We start from the raw sequence: 13,919 nt of genomic DNA on the forward strand, positions 1-13,919 counted from the left end.
ACAGTAACACACAGTGCTTGTTGTTGAAAATGCCACACACCAGTCTGTGTGGTAAACTGGACCTACATGGACGGTTCAGACAAAAGGGAAGAAGAAGTCGAAGGGCAGTTTGGCGTTGATGGTGGGCATGGCTCTGTAACCAGGCAGAGCAGCAGCAGACACTGGTATGAAGGCTGCTGAGCTCCTGATGGACAGAACGCTGCTGCCTCCAGACAACAGGGCCTGTAGGACAGCAGGACAGACACACACATTTTTCTGTTAAATCCTGTGTGTGTCCTGACAGTATTTCTGAAAAAAAAAAGTCTCTCTTACCAAACTGCTGGTGTTGGTTTGGACGACTTCTTTAATGCTCACTATCTGAGCCTGGGGGTTCACCAGGGATCCGTATTTGGTCCACTCAATTTCTAAATGAAGTGACAACGGGATGCTGCAACTCTGGGCTTCCTGCAAACCACAAACACACTGACTCTTAACATAAAGCATACACAACTTAAAGGGATAGTTGTTGGAAGTGGCACTGTCTAAGGTAGGTAAGGTACAGACGTCCTTTTTCAATGGGAAACCGCTGTTATATAAGCCAGACTCCTTTGCCAAAATTAGTAATTTTACCTCAAAGAACACATAAGTTGCTGTTCTCATTTTGTTGAGTTAAACAGTTAGTTTGGATTCACCAATGTCACACAATAACACAAACAAATTAACACACTGAAACAGCAGTAGACCAGCACCTTTACCAAACCAAAATGACCGTATGTGATGTCCTGGTGTCTTTCTGGTGCGTTTAGGAACAGCTCAGACAAATCCTGTTGATTCTACCGTTAACCATGGTAGTCGGCACGTCCCCTCTTTGGAGACGCAGTATGAAATACCGCTTTCTCCAAAGCCACCAGACTCCTTTGGCAAAATCAGTTATTTAATCTCACAGAACATCAGAGTTGCTGGTCTTCCGCTGCCTTGATGTGTTAGCTTGTCCAAACTAACCTTTTAAAACACCAAAATCACATCATAACACAAACAAACAAACAGATCGAGGCCGTAGTAGTTCAGGAACTTCTGTGTTCTGCAAGGTAAAATTACAGAGGAGTCTGGCTGCTTTGGAGAGAGACATATTTGGCTTATGTAACAGACATTTTCTGTCAGAAAGGTCTGTCTGACAGCAACGTAAAGTGGTGAAAATGTTCCAAGTAATCTAGATTTAGGATTTGACAGGAGAACTTTAGGGACCTGAGACTCCTTTATGTGTTTAGTGCGCGCTCACCCCGGGGTTGAAGTTGCTCGTGACTTGCAGCCAGTCCAGCGGAGAGTCTAACGGCGAGTTTCCAAAGGAAGCAACGTACCGGGGATAGTTCGGTCCTCTCAGGACATCCAGAAGCACCTGATTGACCAGGGAGCAGTTGGCAGCGTCCTCCAGTCTGCAGGGACAAGACAAGTCACCATTACGTATGAAGAAACGGCGTTACCTGTGCACAGAGATCAGACGTGTTGAGTGTGAGGACGTCCTGCCTTAACGTGCAGCCGGACACAGAGTCCACACCGAACAGGACGGGAGAGCGCTGATGACGTCCCTGCAGACAGTCCTGGTCCTCTGCACTGTGGAGGAGAGACAGGGTGTCTCTGGGGTTGACGCTTCTAGCAATCCCAGTGAGGATAATTATTAAGGACAAATCCTGTTGTAGAACATCAGTACCCATAACCCCTCACTACTGAGGTCCAGTGGTGAGGGAACTGTTCATACGGTTCATAAAGCAGGCTGAGAGACGTTCAGTGTCCGGGCAGCTAAAGGATATTTTGCTGTTTTTGTTCCAGACACAAGAGGTAGTCCAACCACATAGCCTGGATTTCCACTGTAGCGGACAGCCACGTTGTCCCTGTCCTCCTGTTTAAAGACACAAGACAGAGGACATCTCTTACATTTGATCTCAAGATGACAAGTTTTCACTTATTTTTACTTACATTTTTTTACTTTGTCAGGGTCAGAAAAACTCATTTCCACACCCCTTAAAAATGTCTAAACAGAATTTGGCTGAAATGCTGAGAACATATGATTTGGTTTTTTGGGCTGGATTCAGGAGTTTTCTGAAGGAATCGTTTAAATAGTTTCTAGTTCTTGTTTATTGTAACTTTAGTCTGTTTTCTAAAACGTATTCAGTTCAATTTAAGACATTTCTTTAGTAAAAAAAAAAAAAAAAAAAGGTAAATATTTACAATTTTAGTTCCAGCTTTTAAAATTTAAATATTATCTGTTTTTTTTTTCTTCATTTTTCACCATTTTCTGACATTTAATGGATCAAACAATTAATTGATTAATCTGGAAACTTATCGACAGATTAATTTAATTAAAATAATTAGTTGCAGCCCTATTGCTCTCCTAAACGTCTCGCTGAGCCAATATCCATCTTAATTGATTTCTTCATCTAAAAAGTGAACTGTTTAAAGTAATGCAAGTATAATTTCAACCAGTTTCAAGCACTTCCTCCAAAAATTGAGGCACTTCTCAAACCATGAAAACACTTCCAGCACCTTTAAGAACCCTTTAAAATTTCCTCATCCAGAAAAAAAAAACAACTCCAATGTGAATAACAATGTATGACAAAAAGAAAATGTCTTGTTGAGACTCTACCTGGACAAATGTGATCTGAAACTCCTGTTCCAGGGTCAGTGCCGCTTCACGGACAAACCCGAGCACCAGAGACGCCGTCACATTCACTATCTCACCAGCTGGGCTGTACTTCATCACATAGGCAACCTGAGAAGACAAACATGTCTCACTGGTCCAGCAGATAATGATTTATTTTACAAGAGGTTTCATTCTAAGTCCAGTCCATGTAATGCTCAAGGTAAAATACTAAATACTTGTAATACTTTGTTGGATAAACTTATTTATTATACTGATAGTTTTTAATCCTAACTGTCGTGTGTTTGGTGTGGTTGACTCACCTTCAGCACCACATTATCACAGAGGGTGGGGTTCAGGAGGACGGGCTTCAGGTTTTGTCCACCACTCTGTAGCTCAGTCTCAGTCCCATCTACAGACCGCAGGACGAGTGAAGACACCTCCACAGGAACAACCTCCAGCAACGTCACAAACACACATTAGTCAACTTTTATTGAAGGGACACTTCACCTCAAAATCAAAAATACAGATTTTCCCCTGGCCTGTAGTGTCATTTATCCATCTAGATGGTTTTGGTCTTTGATAAAATGAGACATTTACAGACATCACCTTGGGTTTTGAAAAACTGGGATGGACATTTTTCATTATTTTTAACTTTCTGTAGGCATTTCAGCCCTAGATCAAGTCAGGGACAAGTAAAAATGTATTTCAGGCAAGCAGCTTTCTGACCCACCTCCCCAAACGGCAAGTGAAAAAAAACATTTATGCTGAATGCTTCAATGGAAGGTAGGACAAACATTTTGAGCAAATCAGACACTGTTAGCATCATTTCATGATGCAGTCTGCACTCATGTAAAGCTCGAGTGCAGTGTGGTGAAATGACTGACTACTTCCCTCTTCTTTGGAACTGAGCATAAAGTTATGAGAGAAATGTCATTTTCCCGTGTTTGCATTGCAGCATTTAACCTCAAGCATCTTTCTGTGCTAACTTGTTGCACACCTATTGCTTATTGCATGTGGCATGTTGAAAGGACATGTGTTTTGTCGGAGCCAGTCTCTTTGCGCAAAAAGCTTTGCTAAATGTCTGTGCTGGGCGGGGGCCAAGATGGCATGTGAACAAGTCTTTTATGAAGCTCCTCGATTATTTCATGGCACCTAATAACGCCTGCAGACTAAAACAAAAAAGGGTTGTACCATTAAAGACGTGAATCAACTGACAGATAAAGACGGCGACAATGTCAAGTGGTGTGAAGAGACAGAGCTCTTCACATCATCACAGAACCATCTGGGAAGTCATCCTTAGAAACTGCTTGGAAAAGGGTTTGGATGAACTATGTGTCTATCACATCTAACATCAACCAATCAGATCAAACTCTTGCCGAAGGCGGTCAGGAGAAGAGTGAAAACATTTTTTCCACGGAGAAAATCTGTCAGTGTCGTTCTTTGCTCTTCTTTCATTAAAGAAATATTCTGATATAACTGATGGTATCACAGTATCTACACTAACCCATGGACGTTTCTCGCTGTTGTTACACCTAAAACCACACCTGCCGCTGCCAGTAGTCCCTCCTATGATGCTGATTGGCTGCACCACTTTCGGTGCAGACACAAACAGATCACTTGAAGTCTGACAAGATGGATTCTCGCATAATCTTGGATGAATCTATCTAGGTAGCTATCTGTTACAGTTATTGTTGTGAGACCAAGCAAAAATCAACCCAGTGAATTTATCATCGATGAATCTGCTGCTATCTGTATTCTATCAATTAATCTATTGATTTGAAATTCAACTGATGATAAAATTTGTTTAAAAAGTCTCAATACCATTCCTCAGAGCCAAAGTGACATATTCAAAAAAATGTTTTTCCACCCAGCAGTTCATAATTTAAGATGTTCAGTTCTCCGTCACAGAAAACAAAGAAAAACAGCAAATCTTCACATTCAAGATGATGGGACCAAAAAAATTTGTGTCACTAGTCATTTAATTTACTGTCGATCAGCCAATTAATTAACTGATTGTTTGTTTCAAAGTTAAAAATATAACAGGGACATACTTACTGCTGCATCTTTATTCTTCCCCTGTAGAGTAGAAAAGATTTGGTTTAACATCTTTAAATTAGCACTAGCTGATACAGTAGCTCTTTAATCTTGTGCAACTTATGTACATACATCCATGTTTGCTTGTTTTCTTCTTAAAATGTAAAAAAAAATGAGTAAAAGAAAAGTAAAAGCCCAGTTATCTGAAAATATTAATGGTAAATGTAAACTTTTGGGGCAAGTAGAGGAAAATGGCTGCTGCAGATTCAGTTAGGAAAGTTGACAGAAAGTAAATTGTAACAGCTGAAAGAATACTTCAGCTGTTCAATATTACACTTCCAAAAGAAAAGGAACTGCATCACACACATACGTTGGACAGTAAGAGTGTTTGAGGTTAAAGCGGGACTCACAGCAGAGAGCTGGATTTTGGTGTAAGTGTCCATGCTGAGGGCGGGCAGAGAGCTGCAGTCCTGCTGCAGGACCACCTGACGGGAACACCGACTGCTCTGATCCTTTAGGAACGCTGCGAAGAGAAACAGGAAAACTAAAGCCACGACATGAACAAAAATGAAAAATGCACTTTTTTTTTTTTAATTTAGCAATGTTTGAATTTAAAAAATTAAAACCAAATAAGATGATAAAAATGAAAAATGACATTTAAGAATGAAACAATATTAATAACATTAAATAAAAGCATGAAAGATTTTCTCATCATGTTTCTGAAGACAGAACTGCACCACACTCCTGACTGTCTGCTGTATAACACACGTTTACAAGAGTAATTCACACCAGTCAGGATTTACTGTGTTCACTTCTATGTGTTGCACTTTGCACCATGTTTGTTGTAAGATGAATGTATTATAACAGCAGCCATGTGACGTGTCAATGAGTAAACATTTTCCAGGGTTCCTGCATGTTTTCTGAAGTCAAATTCAAGCACTTTCCCAGCATTTTCAAGTTTTTCCAGCACCTTACAGCTGTGGTAAATGACATACACATATACATGCTCAAAATGTTTCAGTCAGTTGTTAGTGTGCCATAAACAACCAAAGTGACAGAAGTCTACAGCAGGGAGACAAATTAAAGGAAAACTAAATGTGTCACCTGTCTGTAAGAAGACTTGTCATCCTGTTAGAGCTACAATAATGAATCAATTAACCAGATATTAATCATTAAATTAATCAACAACTATTTCGATAATTGATTAGTTGATATGAGCAATTTTTTAAGAAATGCTCCAAATTTCAGCTTCTTAACTGTGAATATTTTCTGGTTTCTTTGCTCCTCTCTGACAGTAAAGTGAATATTTTTGAATTGTGGACAAAACAAGATATTTGAGGACGTCAGTTTGGACTTTGGGAAACAGTGGTCAACATTTTTAACATTTGGTTACAAGAAAGACTTCAAAAATAGTTCCTTATGTCAACAAAAAAAGTCAAAATTCTCTGATTTCAACTACTGTGAAATTAATGCAAATACAGTTTCGAGCCATTTCAAGTACTTCATCCAAGTAAGTTTCTCACCTTGAAAACACTGCATTAAAATTCAAGCATTTTCAAGGATTTCCAGCACCTGTAACAACCCTGTTTAGAGGACAAGTAGAGTCTTCTCTACTTGTGCTAGTGTTACTGTATGTTTTAGTATTTATCATTATCCCATAATTTCCACACAGTTGCAAACAGCTCAGCAAAAGTGACACAGTCCCACATTACAGTGAGGAGTACTTACCTGCAGGACTGGTGTCCAAACAGTCAGCAGTGACAGCAGGAGCCGGCAGCAAGAACATCCCTCTGAGTCCACTCTGTCCCGCTGTCTCCATCACGTCCCCAAACTGGCAGCACAAACCAGCAGCAGAGAAACAACATGATCATTATTAATAATCGCTTTGAGACAAACAGACTCAGTTTAACAGTTAAACCTTCAAAACAGCGACTCACTTTGTATCCAGATGAGGCCTGGAGCTCTGCAGGGGACACTGGACCGGTGTTCTCCTCTGAGCCGAAAATAAAGCTGGTGAATCGTTTAAAGAGCGAATCGAAGTTCCTGTCAGTTGGAAGAGTCGGTGAGGGATAAGATAACCCATCCACACCTGAACAGAACAAACAGTCAGCAACTGAGACAACCGAAAAATTACACAAGCTTTATCATTTATATACAGCATTAAAATGAATTTAAATCTATAACTGAACCATTGGTGTAAGACAGGCATGTCCAAACTGTTCCATAAAGGGCCGAGTGGCTGCAGGTTTTTGATCCAACCAGTCTACAGCACACCTGATTCGACTAATCAGCTGTTTGAAGACTGACATCAGGTGATTAAATGAGTCGAGCCTGGTGTGCTCCGGCTTGGTAGGAATGAAAACCTGCAGCCACTGGGCCCTTTATGGAACAGTTTGGACATGCCTGGAAGAATTAGAGCTGCATGATTAATCATAAAAACATCTTGATTCATGAGCCATGGATTCTCATTTCTAATTTCTATGTTCAGCAGCATTTAATTTAATAACTTTGATGCTCTGAAGTAAGACATGGAAGGAGACTCAACTTTTTTTTGTTACAAGACACTTTTAAGTTCAGGTCCAGCATTTATGTTTAATTTAAGCCATTTGATATTTATCTTGTCTATTTAAACCTTCTTCTAGACAATAAACATCTCAGACCTGCTTTTTTGTTTTTTATTTAAGTGTGTGAGAATGCAATAAATGTTTTTGCTGAAAAAGTAAGAACCATGCGAGAGAATCATCATATAAGTTTTTAGGGAGAAAAATCATGATTCACAATTTAGCAAGAATCTTGCAGCCCCAATAAGAATTAACTGATAAATAATATTCTCTAAAAAATGTTTATTCATATATGATTCTGAACACCATGACTGACTTACGGTTCTGTGACTGAATGCAGAAGACATCATAACTAGTTTCCTTCTGGACAGACGACTGCAGCTCTGAGTAGCCATCTATTGTATTTCTTAAAGAGTAGGACGCCACGTCTCGGCTGCACAGCTGCTTGTTGCCACTGAAAACGGAAGAGAATAAATCATGTTCATACACTGTATGTTGACAGAGGTCACTACTTCCATGTGTAAAGCTGTCAGAAACACTGAATTCAAGAGTGTTCATACTGATTTGTACAGAAACAGGTCATTAAATAGTAGAGTGCTGTGGTTCATTTAATCAGGCTGTATTGTTTAAACTTAACATCAAATGTCTGTTCACAAGTGACAGTCCAGTTCAACATGTGTATATGGTGAATTTACAGGTAAGCTGTGATTCATGAGGAATCTTATTTCATGTTTTATGTGAAATTAAGTCAACCTGAATATATTATGAATAAACTCCCCAGCTGAGAGACTTACCCGACAGTTTCCACAGTGCAGCTGGTGAACAGAGCCACCTCCTCGCTGCACTCTCTGTCACAGCAGCAGTTGATGTCACACACATTCTGGTGCTCGTCACAGGGACACAAACTGTCAACTGACACACACACACACACACACACACACAATGCAACAACAGTGACATTCTCACTCCACACCTCTTTTATCGACCTGTGTTAGTCTAAACTTTCTCCTCCTCTTTAATTGAGAAAAATGAAAACTGACTAACAGAGCTACATTTATGTCTACATAATTGACAGGTTTCTGTGTAAAAATGGATAATTGAGGGAGCTGCTGGTTGCAATACTAAACAAAAACAACTTAATTAACTTCATTTACATCAATATAATCTCAATATATCCCTATGTTGTATAACGATAAATGAATCTACATAGTTATTTCAATAAGCAGCTTTGAACAGTAGATACAATTAGGAATTATTTTCCAAATAACATACACTTGCTAATGTGTAATTGTTTGCATAAAATATATTGTATATGCATGTAGATAGCTAGTTCATAAAAGCATGGACAATATGTAGACGCATGATGCATGCGTGAGCTTTCTTTTTCTTCGGTCAGATATCTGAAATGCTAGGCAAACAAAAAACGAGGATATTTTAAGATCTCCAACTGTCACAAGAGATCCTTACACCAAACTCCATTTTAAAAAAGTCTAATTTAAAGGTTTTCTTTACCAACACCAGAAAAACATACGTCTTACTGCAATAAATCTTATGAGTTTATTCAGCTAAATGTTAAGTTAGACTCGGCACATTTGATCCCCAACAGGTATTTTGTCAGTGAACAAACGAACAAGACGTTATTTTGAAGCTTCCATTGTGTTTATGCTACTTGAATTAGCTAGTTAATTGATGGTGATTGATAGTTAACCTAGCCTAATTGGCCACAACAGCTTTGTAGACCAGAGTGCGGACCTAAGCTGACTCGCCATGTAATATAATAATAAGTGAGACTGTGTTTAACGGTAAGTAAAGACTTACCGCTGGTGACAGGAGTGAGCAGGCGGCCGGAGGCGGGCAGGGGTTCGGGGGGCAGGGCGGGTGGACTGGGCTCCTCGGGGCTGCTGTAGCTCGGTGTCGGGGTCGTTGAGTCAAACTGTGCAGGCGGTGTGGTTGTATAATTGTCGGTATCGTCATATGTGAAGTTCTGCTCACCAAACAGAGTCGTATTAAAGCTGTAGCTCGTTGTATTTTCGTTGGTGGTGACGAAGGTAAACAAGAGAAACAAACAGAAGAGGTTTAAACTGGTCCACGACGCAGCAGCTGAAGCCGCCGCCATCTTTGTTTAGCCGTTGCTATGGTTCTTCTTCGTTTAATCCTTTAACGGGCTACTGCCTTTAATGTAACATTACCGCCACCTGCTGGCCATGTCAGGAACGACTGCTGTCGGCCTGAGAAACTCCTGCAACCACCAAAAAACACGTTTAAAAAACTCATGTTTGATGGTAAAATCATTTTACAGAACATTTGGAAATTTATCAACTTTCCAGAAACGTTGTTCCAAAGAAAAAAAGTTTGTAACAAGATGAAAAAGACATTGCAAGACAAAAATGGCATAAAAGACGTGGCAAGAGACAAAAGACGTAACAGATAAAAAAAAAGATGTAACAAGACAAAAAAGACAAAAAACATAAACAACAAAAATGATGGGAAAGACAAAAACAATGTGAAGGACATATTAGAGCAGACAAAGGGATGAGGTTCATTTAGCTTTACACAGAAACAGCTGGAAGAAATGTCCTTCAGAGGACGACTTTATACTTGTATACTTTGAGAACATTACAGAGCCTGTACTTTTTCACTTTTGCCAGAATCTGTAGTTCTGTACTTCTACATCTATTTATACATCTAACAGACACAGAACCATCAGCATGCAGTGGAGACGTGCTCTGTCCCCTGGAGAAGTCCAACAGCCCCTCTACTTTTAACTCTAAATAAATAATAGATTAATGTTCTTGTTCATTTTGCGATTGGAGTAAGTTTGAGATCTAAGACTACATGACAGGAATTTTTAGGAAAATACCTCTCTCAGTTTTACTAACTGTCCAAAATGTTTGTTAAAATTTCTGGTTCCAGTGTTGCAATTGTCCACAAGATGGCAGCACAAGATAGTAAGACACAGGAATATGATCATTTTCTTCTCTTTCTCTCAGGCTTTAGGTCACTTATCGTGTTGCCTTAAAAACTACCAAAAATGTAATTTAAAGGGAGAAGAACAGTGATATGATGATATCTATTTAATGTGTTTACTGCAAATTAATTTCCTGCATTAAAATTATGCATGATACTATTGATAGTGGTCAACTGATTATATGGAATAGTTTGGGGAAAACCTCAGTAACAATAAATAAAGAGAGGATCACTGTGATTGGATAAAACCGCCTGAAAATGGACGAACTGGACAGAGAATAACAGGAAGAATGTGGAGTGAAATGAGTGGATAAAAGGCTGCCTGTGTAGGTGTGTGTGTGTGTGTGTGTGTGTGTGTGTGTGTGTTCGTTTGTGTGCGTGGAGAGTGCTGAGGTGAGGCTCCAGGTTGAACTTCCACTGAGGCTCCATAAGTCACCCTGATTGGTCGGCTGATCCCATAAATAAATTACATTTCATGTGTGCCAACCCTACAAAGACCTTAAGATCTGAACTAATGCATCATATTCAGTGCAGCTCAGCTGGTAAAACACAGGTGTCACATTCCAAATCGTAATCTATCAATCTATAACCTAAGGAAGTGGAGAAAAATTGAGACGCTTTTCCCAGAAGCCAAGAAGGTTCTATGAGTCCAAAAACATAGAGATATTCAATTTTCAATGACATAATACAGAAAAACACACACGTGAGAAACTGGAACAAGATAATGACATGGATTTACACCTGATTAATGACTTAAAACTAATTGATTATCAAGATTTTGTCAAGCATATTTATGTAAATGAACTAATCAACTTCCCTACTGAAGAATACTGTTGAATTTTCAGTGTGTGGTTTGCAGTGAATGATGTCAAACAGTCCATGACAAAGCTTTTTCATACAATAGGGGAAACTGGGAAGTGTTGTAACACTGGGTTAGTTGTAGCACTGTCAGTGATGGTGGTGACGGCAAATAATGAAATCGATTTTAAGACACAATGGTGAACTTAAGTCGGGGCAATTGCCACCTTCCAAGTGCCCCCATCATGCCCAACAAAATGTGGCAAGAGTGCCCTTTTAGGTGCCCCTAGGGTAAATAAAACATGATAAATACCCTCCAAGTAGACAAAATGTGGTAAAGGTTTCATGTGTATGAAATATGTATAATTTATGAAATGTTTTGTTTTGCTTTAATTTTAGCTATACCCTAAGGACCCCTGTCTCACTTCCTGTTTTAAAAAAAAAGACGAGAATTCTGCTTAAGCACCGGTAAACTTTCTAGTTTTAGACAAATTTATTAAATAATATTGCTATCAGATGTGTCACAACAACATGTCAACTCTGTGGCCCTTTCTTAATCAAAGTTAAATAAAAAATTATAGTTTATTAATGTGCATTTTGATTAGCATTAAAGGGATAGTTCAGCCGAAAATGAAAATTCAGTCATCATCTTCTCACCGTCACACTGATTGAAGGTCAGGTTTAGTTTTTTAGTCCAAAAAACTCTGCTGGAGTTTCACAGGAAAACAGAGTTGCAGAATCTTCCAAACAACTGAAGTGAATGGTGACCAGTTTTCAAAAATAAAAATATATAAAATGCCTCCATACTGCACGTCTGGTGTAATCCAAGTCCCCAACATGCCAAGTTGACTTGAAATTCATCATTTACACCATGGTTTTACTGTCGATCCTTAACTTGGAGCCACATTCACGTTCACGAGCAAGTGAACGGCATGTTGGGACTTTAGGAGACTTGGATTACACCAGACGAGCAGTATGGAGGCTTTTTATATTTTTCGCATTTGAAAAGTGGTCACCATTCACTTCAATTGTTTGGGAGATTCTACAACACTGTTTTTTGGACTAAAAAACTAAACCTGACCTTCATCGGCATATGGGTAAGTAGATAATGACTGAATTTTCATTTCAACTCTGAACAACTTAAAAAAAATAAAATAAAATGGCTGCTCACTAAAACTATGCTGTGAAATGAGAAAATTTAACATTTTGTCAACTCTGTAAGACTTTTTCTATTATATCCATCAAAAATATGTTCATAAGGATTTATAAAATGAGTCCTCAGACACAAAAAATTATATTTAATAAATAAATGTAATCACTAGGAGGTTGACCCGTTATACGGTTTAAACTCCGAGAGCCAAAAATGTAAGATTCAGTTCTTTTTGCACAGAAAGGGCTGATAGAAATGTCCTTCAAAGGACGACTCATGACTTTTATACTTTGAGTACATTTCAGAGCTTGTACTTTTTCACTTTTACTTGAGTAAAGAAGTTGAGTCAGTACTTCTACTTTTACCAGAGTCTTTTTATTAAAACAGATATCTGTACTTGTACAGAATGTGTGGACCTTTACCACCGTTAAATATGATTATTTATTACGTGTATTTCTGTGTAAAGCTTGTGATTCCATACTACTGTCTCTCTCTGTCCTGCAGTGTCTCCCGCCCCTCACACACACTCATTAATTAATTCTCAGTGGTCATGGAGGCGCCGTGGGCCGGACCACTGATGAATATATTCAATCTGAGGCTTTGTGGGTAATATCCAGCTGTCAGGGGGAGGCACACCTACACTATGGATGGTAATGGCTGAGGTGCGTGTGTGTGTGAGTGTGTGTGTTTTTCCTGCATACTGTTTGTGTGTGTGATGTGTGAGTGTCGGGGCGCGGCCATTGAACGATGAACACACAGGTTATCACAAGGTCGCCACCTCAGTTGGGTTGCATGTGTGTGTGTGTGTGTGTGACTGCGTGTGTGTGAGTGTGGCTGGGTGGCAGTGAGAGGAAGGAAGTCTAATTAGAGCATTAATTAAGAGGCAAACGGTTTATTGAATAAATCCTGTGGTCATTAAGAGAACACACACACAGCAGCAGCAGCCTCTACCTCTGTGTTCTGTCCCTCTGCTCTCTCTGATGTCACTGTGACCACGACGCTGCCGCTGCTGCTAGAACTCTGGTTCCAGACGGGGTAGAACGTCACACACGTGTGAGTCACAAGCAAGTCCCAAGTTACTGTGGTGAGAATAAAGCAAGTCACATCGAGTCCCTGCTATGAGTCAAGCAAGAGAAGTCAAGTCATATGAAATTCTTATGATCTACATACATACATATAACTTTTTATAAGTTGCCATGTAAATGTACAAGCATTGACAATGAGTATTCTAAAGCTTTATAATGTATTATGAATGTGCCTGTAATGCATTACAGACATGAACTTCATAGAAAGTGTTATCAAACTTTAAAATCAGGATTTACGTATGAAAAAATACTATACTTCCCCTGTCACTTTGTCATGGAAATATAAGGAATTATGAATGCTGAACTTCTAAAATAATATGTCCATCACTTATAATTCTTTATAAACCTTGTTATAAGGTGTTATGAATGCTGATTCTTGAGTATATTATAACTACCACTTATAATACTTGATGAACCTTGTTGAAAGATACCATCCATAATTCTAAACACATCTAAAGAGTTTTAATAAGCCCTATACATGCAGTTTAATGTCTCATGAATGTGCCTATAATGCATTATAAACACGGCCTTCACTGAAAGTGTTACAGAAGTTTTAAATTAGAATTTATAGTGTGAAAAAATATTATACTACCCCTGTTGTCACTTTGGTATGGAAGTACAAGGCATTTAAATGATTAACTGTAATACATTATGTCCACCACTTATAATGCCTTATAAACCCTGTTATAAGGCATATTAATGTTGAA

At 39.0% G+C, this 13,919-nt stretch overlaps 1 protein-coding gene across 1 annotated transcript; it reads right to left on the reverse strand.

Moving 5' to 3' along the window:
• Window positions 1-73: 73 nt before the first annotated feature.
• On the reverse strand, window positions 74-9,339 carry tctn1 (tectonic family member 1). The gene is made up of 14 exons (XM_084718599.1): window positions 9,031-9,339; window positions 8,007-8,124; window positions 7,533-7,666; window positions 6,589-6,740; window positions 6,380-6,482; window positions 5,062-5,174; window positions 4,673-4,693; window positions 2,938-3,069; window positions 2,621-2,746; window positions 1,788-1,876; window positions 1,504-1,641; window positions 1,259-1,412; window positions 313-444; window positions 74-222 (listed from the first exon to the last, which is right to left on the reverse strand). Exons 1-14 carry the CDS (start codon window positions 9,326-9,328, stop codon window positions 76-78), a joined length of 1,857 nt encoding a protein of 618 aa, XP_084574725.1. The 5' UTR covers window positions 9,329-9,339; the 3' UTR covers window positions 74-75.
• Window positions 9,340-13,919: the final 4,580 nt, after the last annotated feature.

Source organism: Lutjanus erythropterus, chromosome 5 (genome assembly GCF_056507025.1).
Source record: "Lutjanus erythropterus isolate fLutEry1 chromosome 5, fLutEry1.hap2, whole genome shotgun sequence".
NCBI lineage: Eukaryota > Metazoa > Chordata > Actinopteri > Lutjaniformes > Lutjanidae > Lutjanus > Lutjanus erythropterus.

Coding starts and splice junctions, on each gene's coding strand:
- tctn1 (XM_084718599.1), bottom strand. CDS start 9,328: ATGGCGGCGGCTTCAGCTGCTGCGTCGTGGACCAGTTTAAACCTCTTC. Junction 3,070..4,672: donor GGAAGAATAAAGATGCAGCA/GTAAGTATGTCC, acceptor ACGTTGCTGGAG/GTTGTTCCTGTGGAGGTGTC. Junction 2,747..2,937: donor GTGATAATGTGGTGCTGAAG/GTGAGTCAACCA, acceptor TTGTCTTCTCAG/GTTGCCTATGTGATGAAGTA.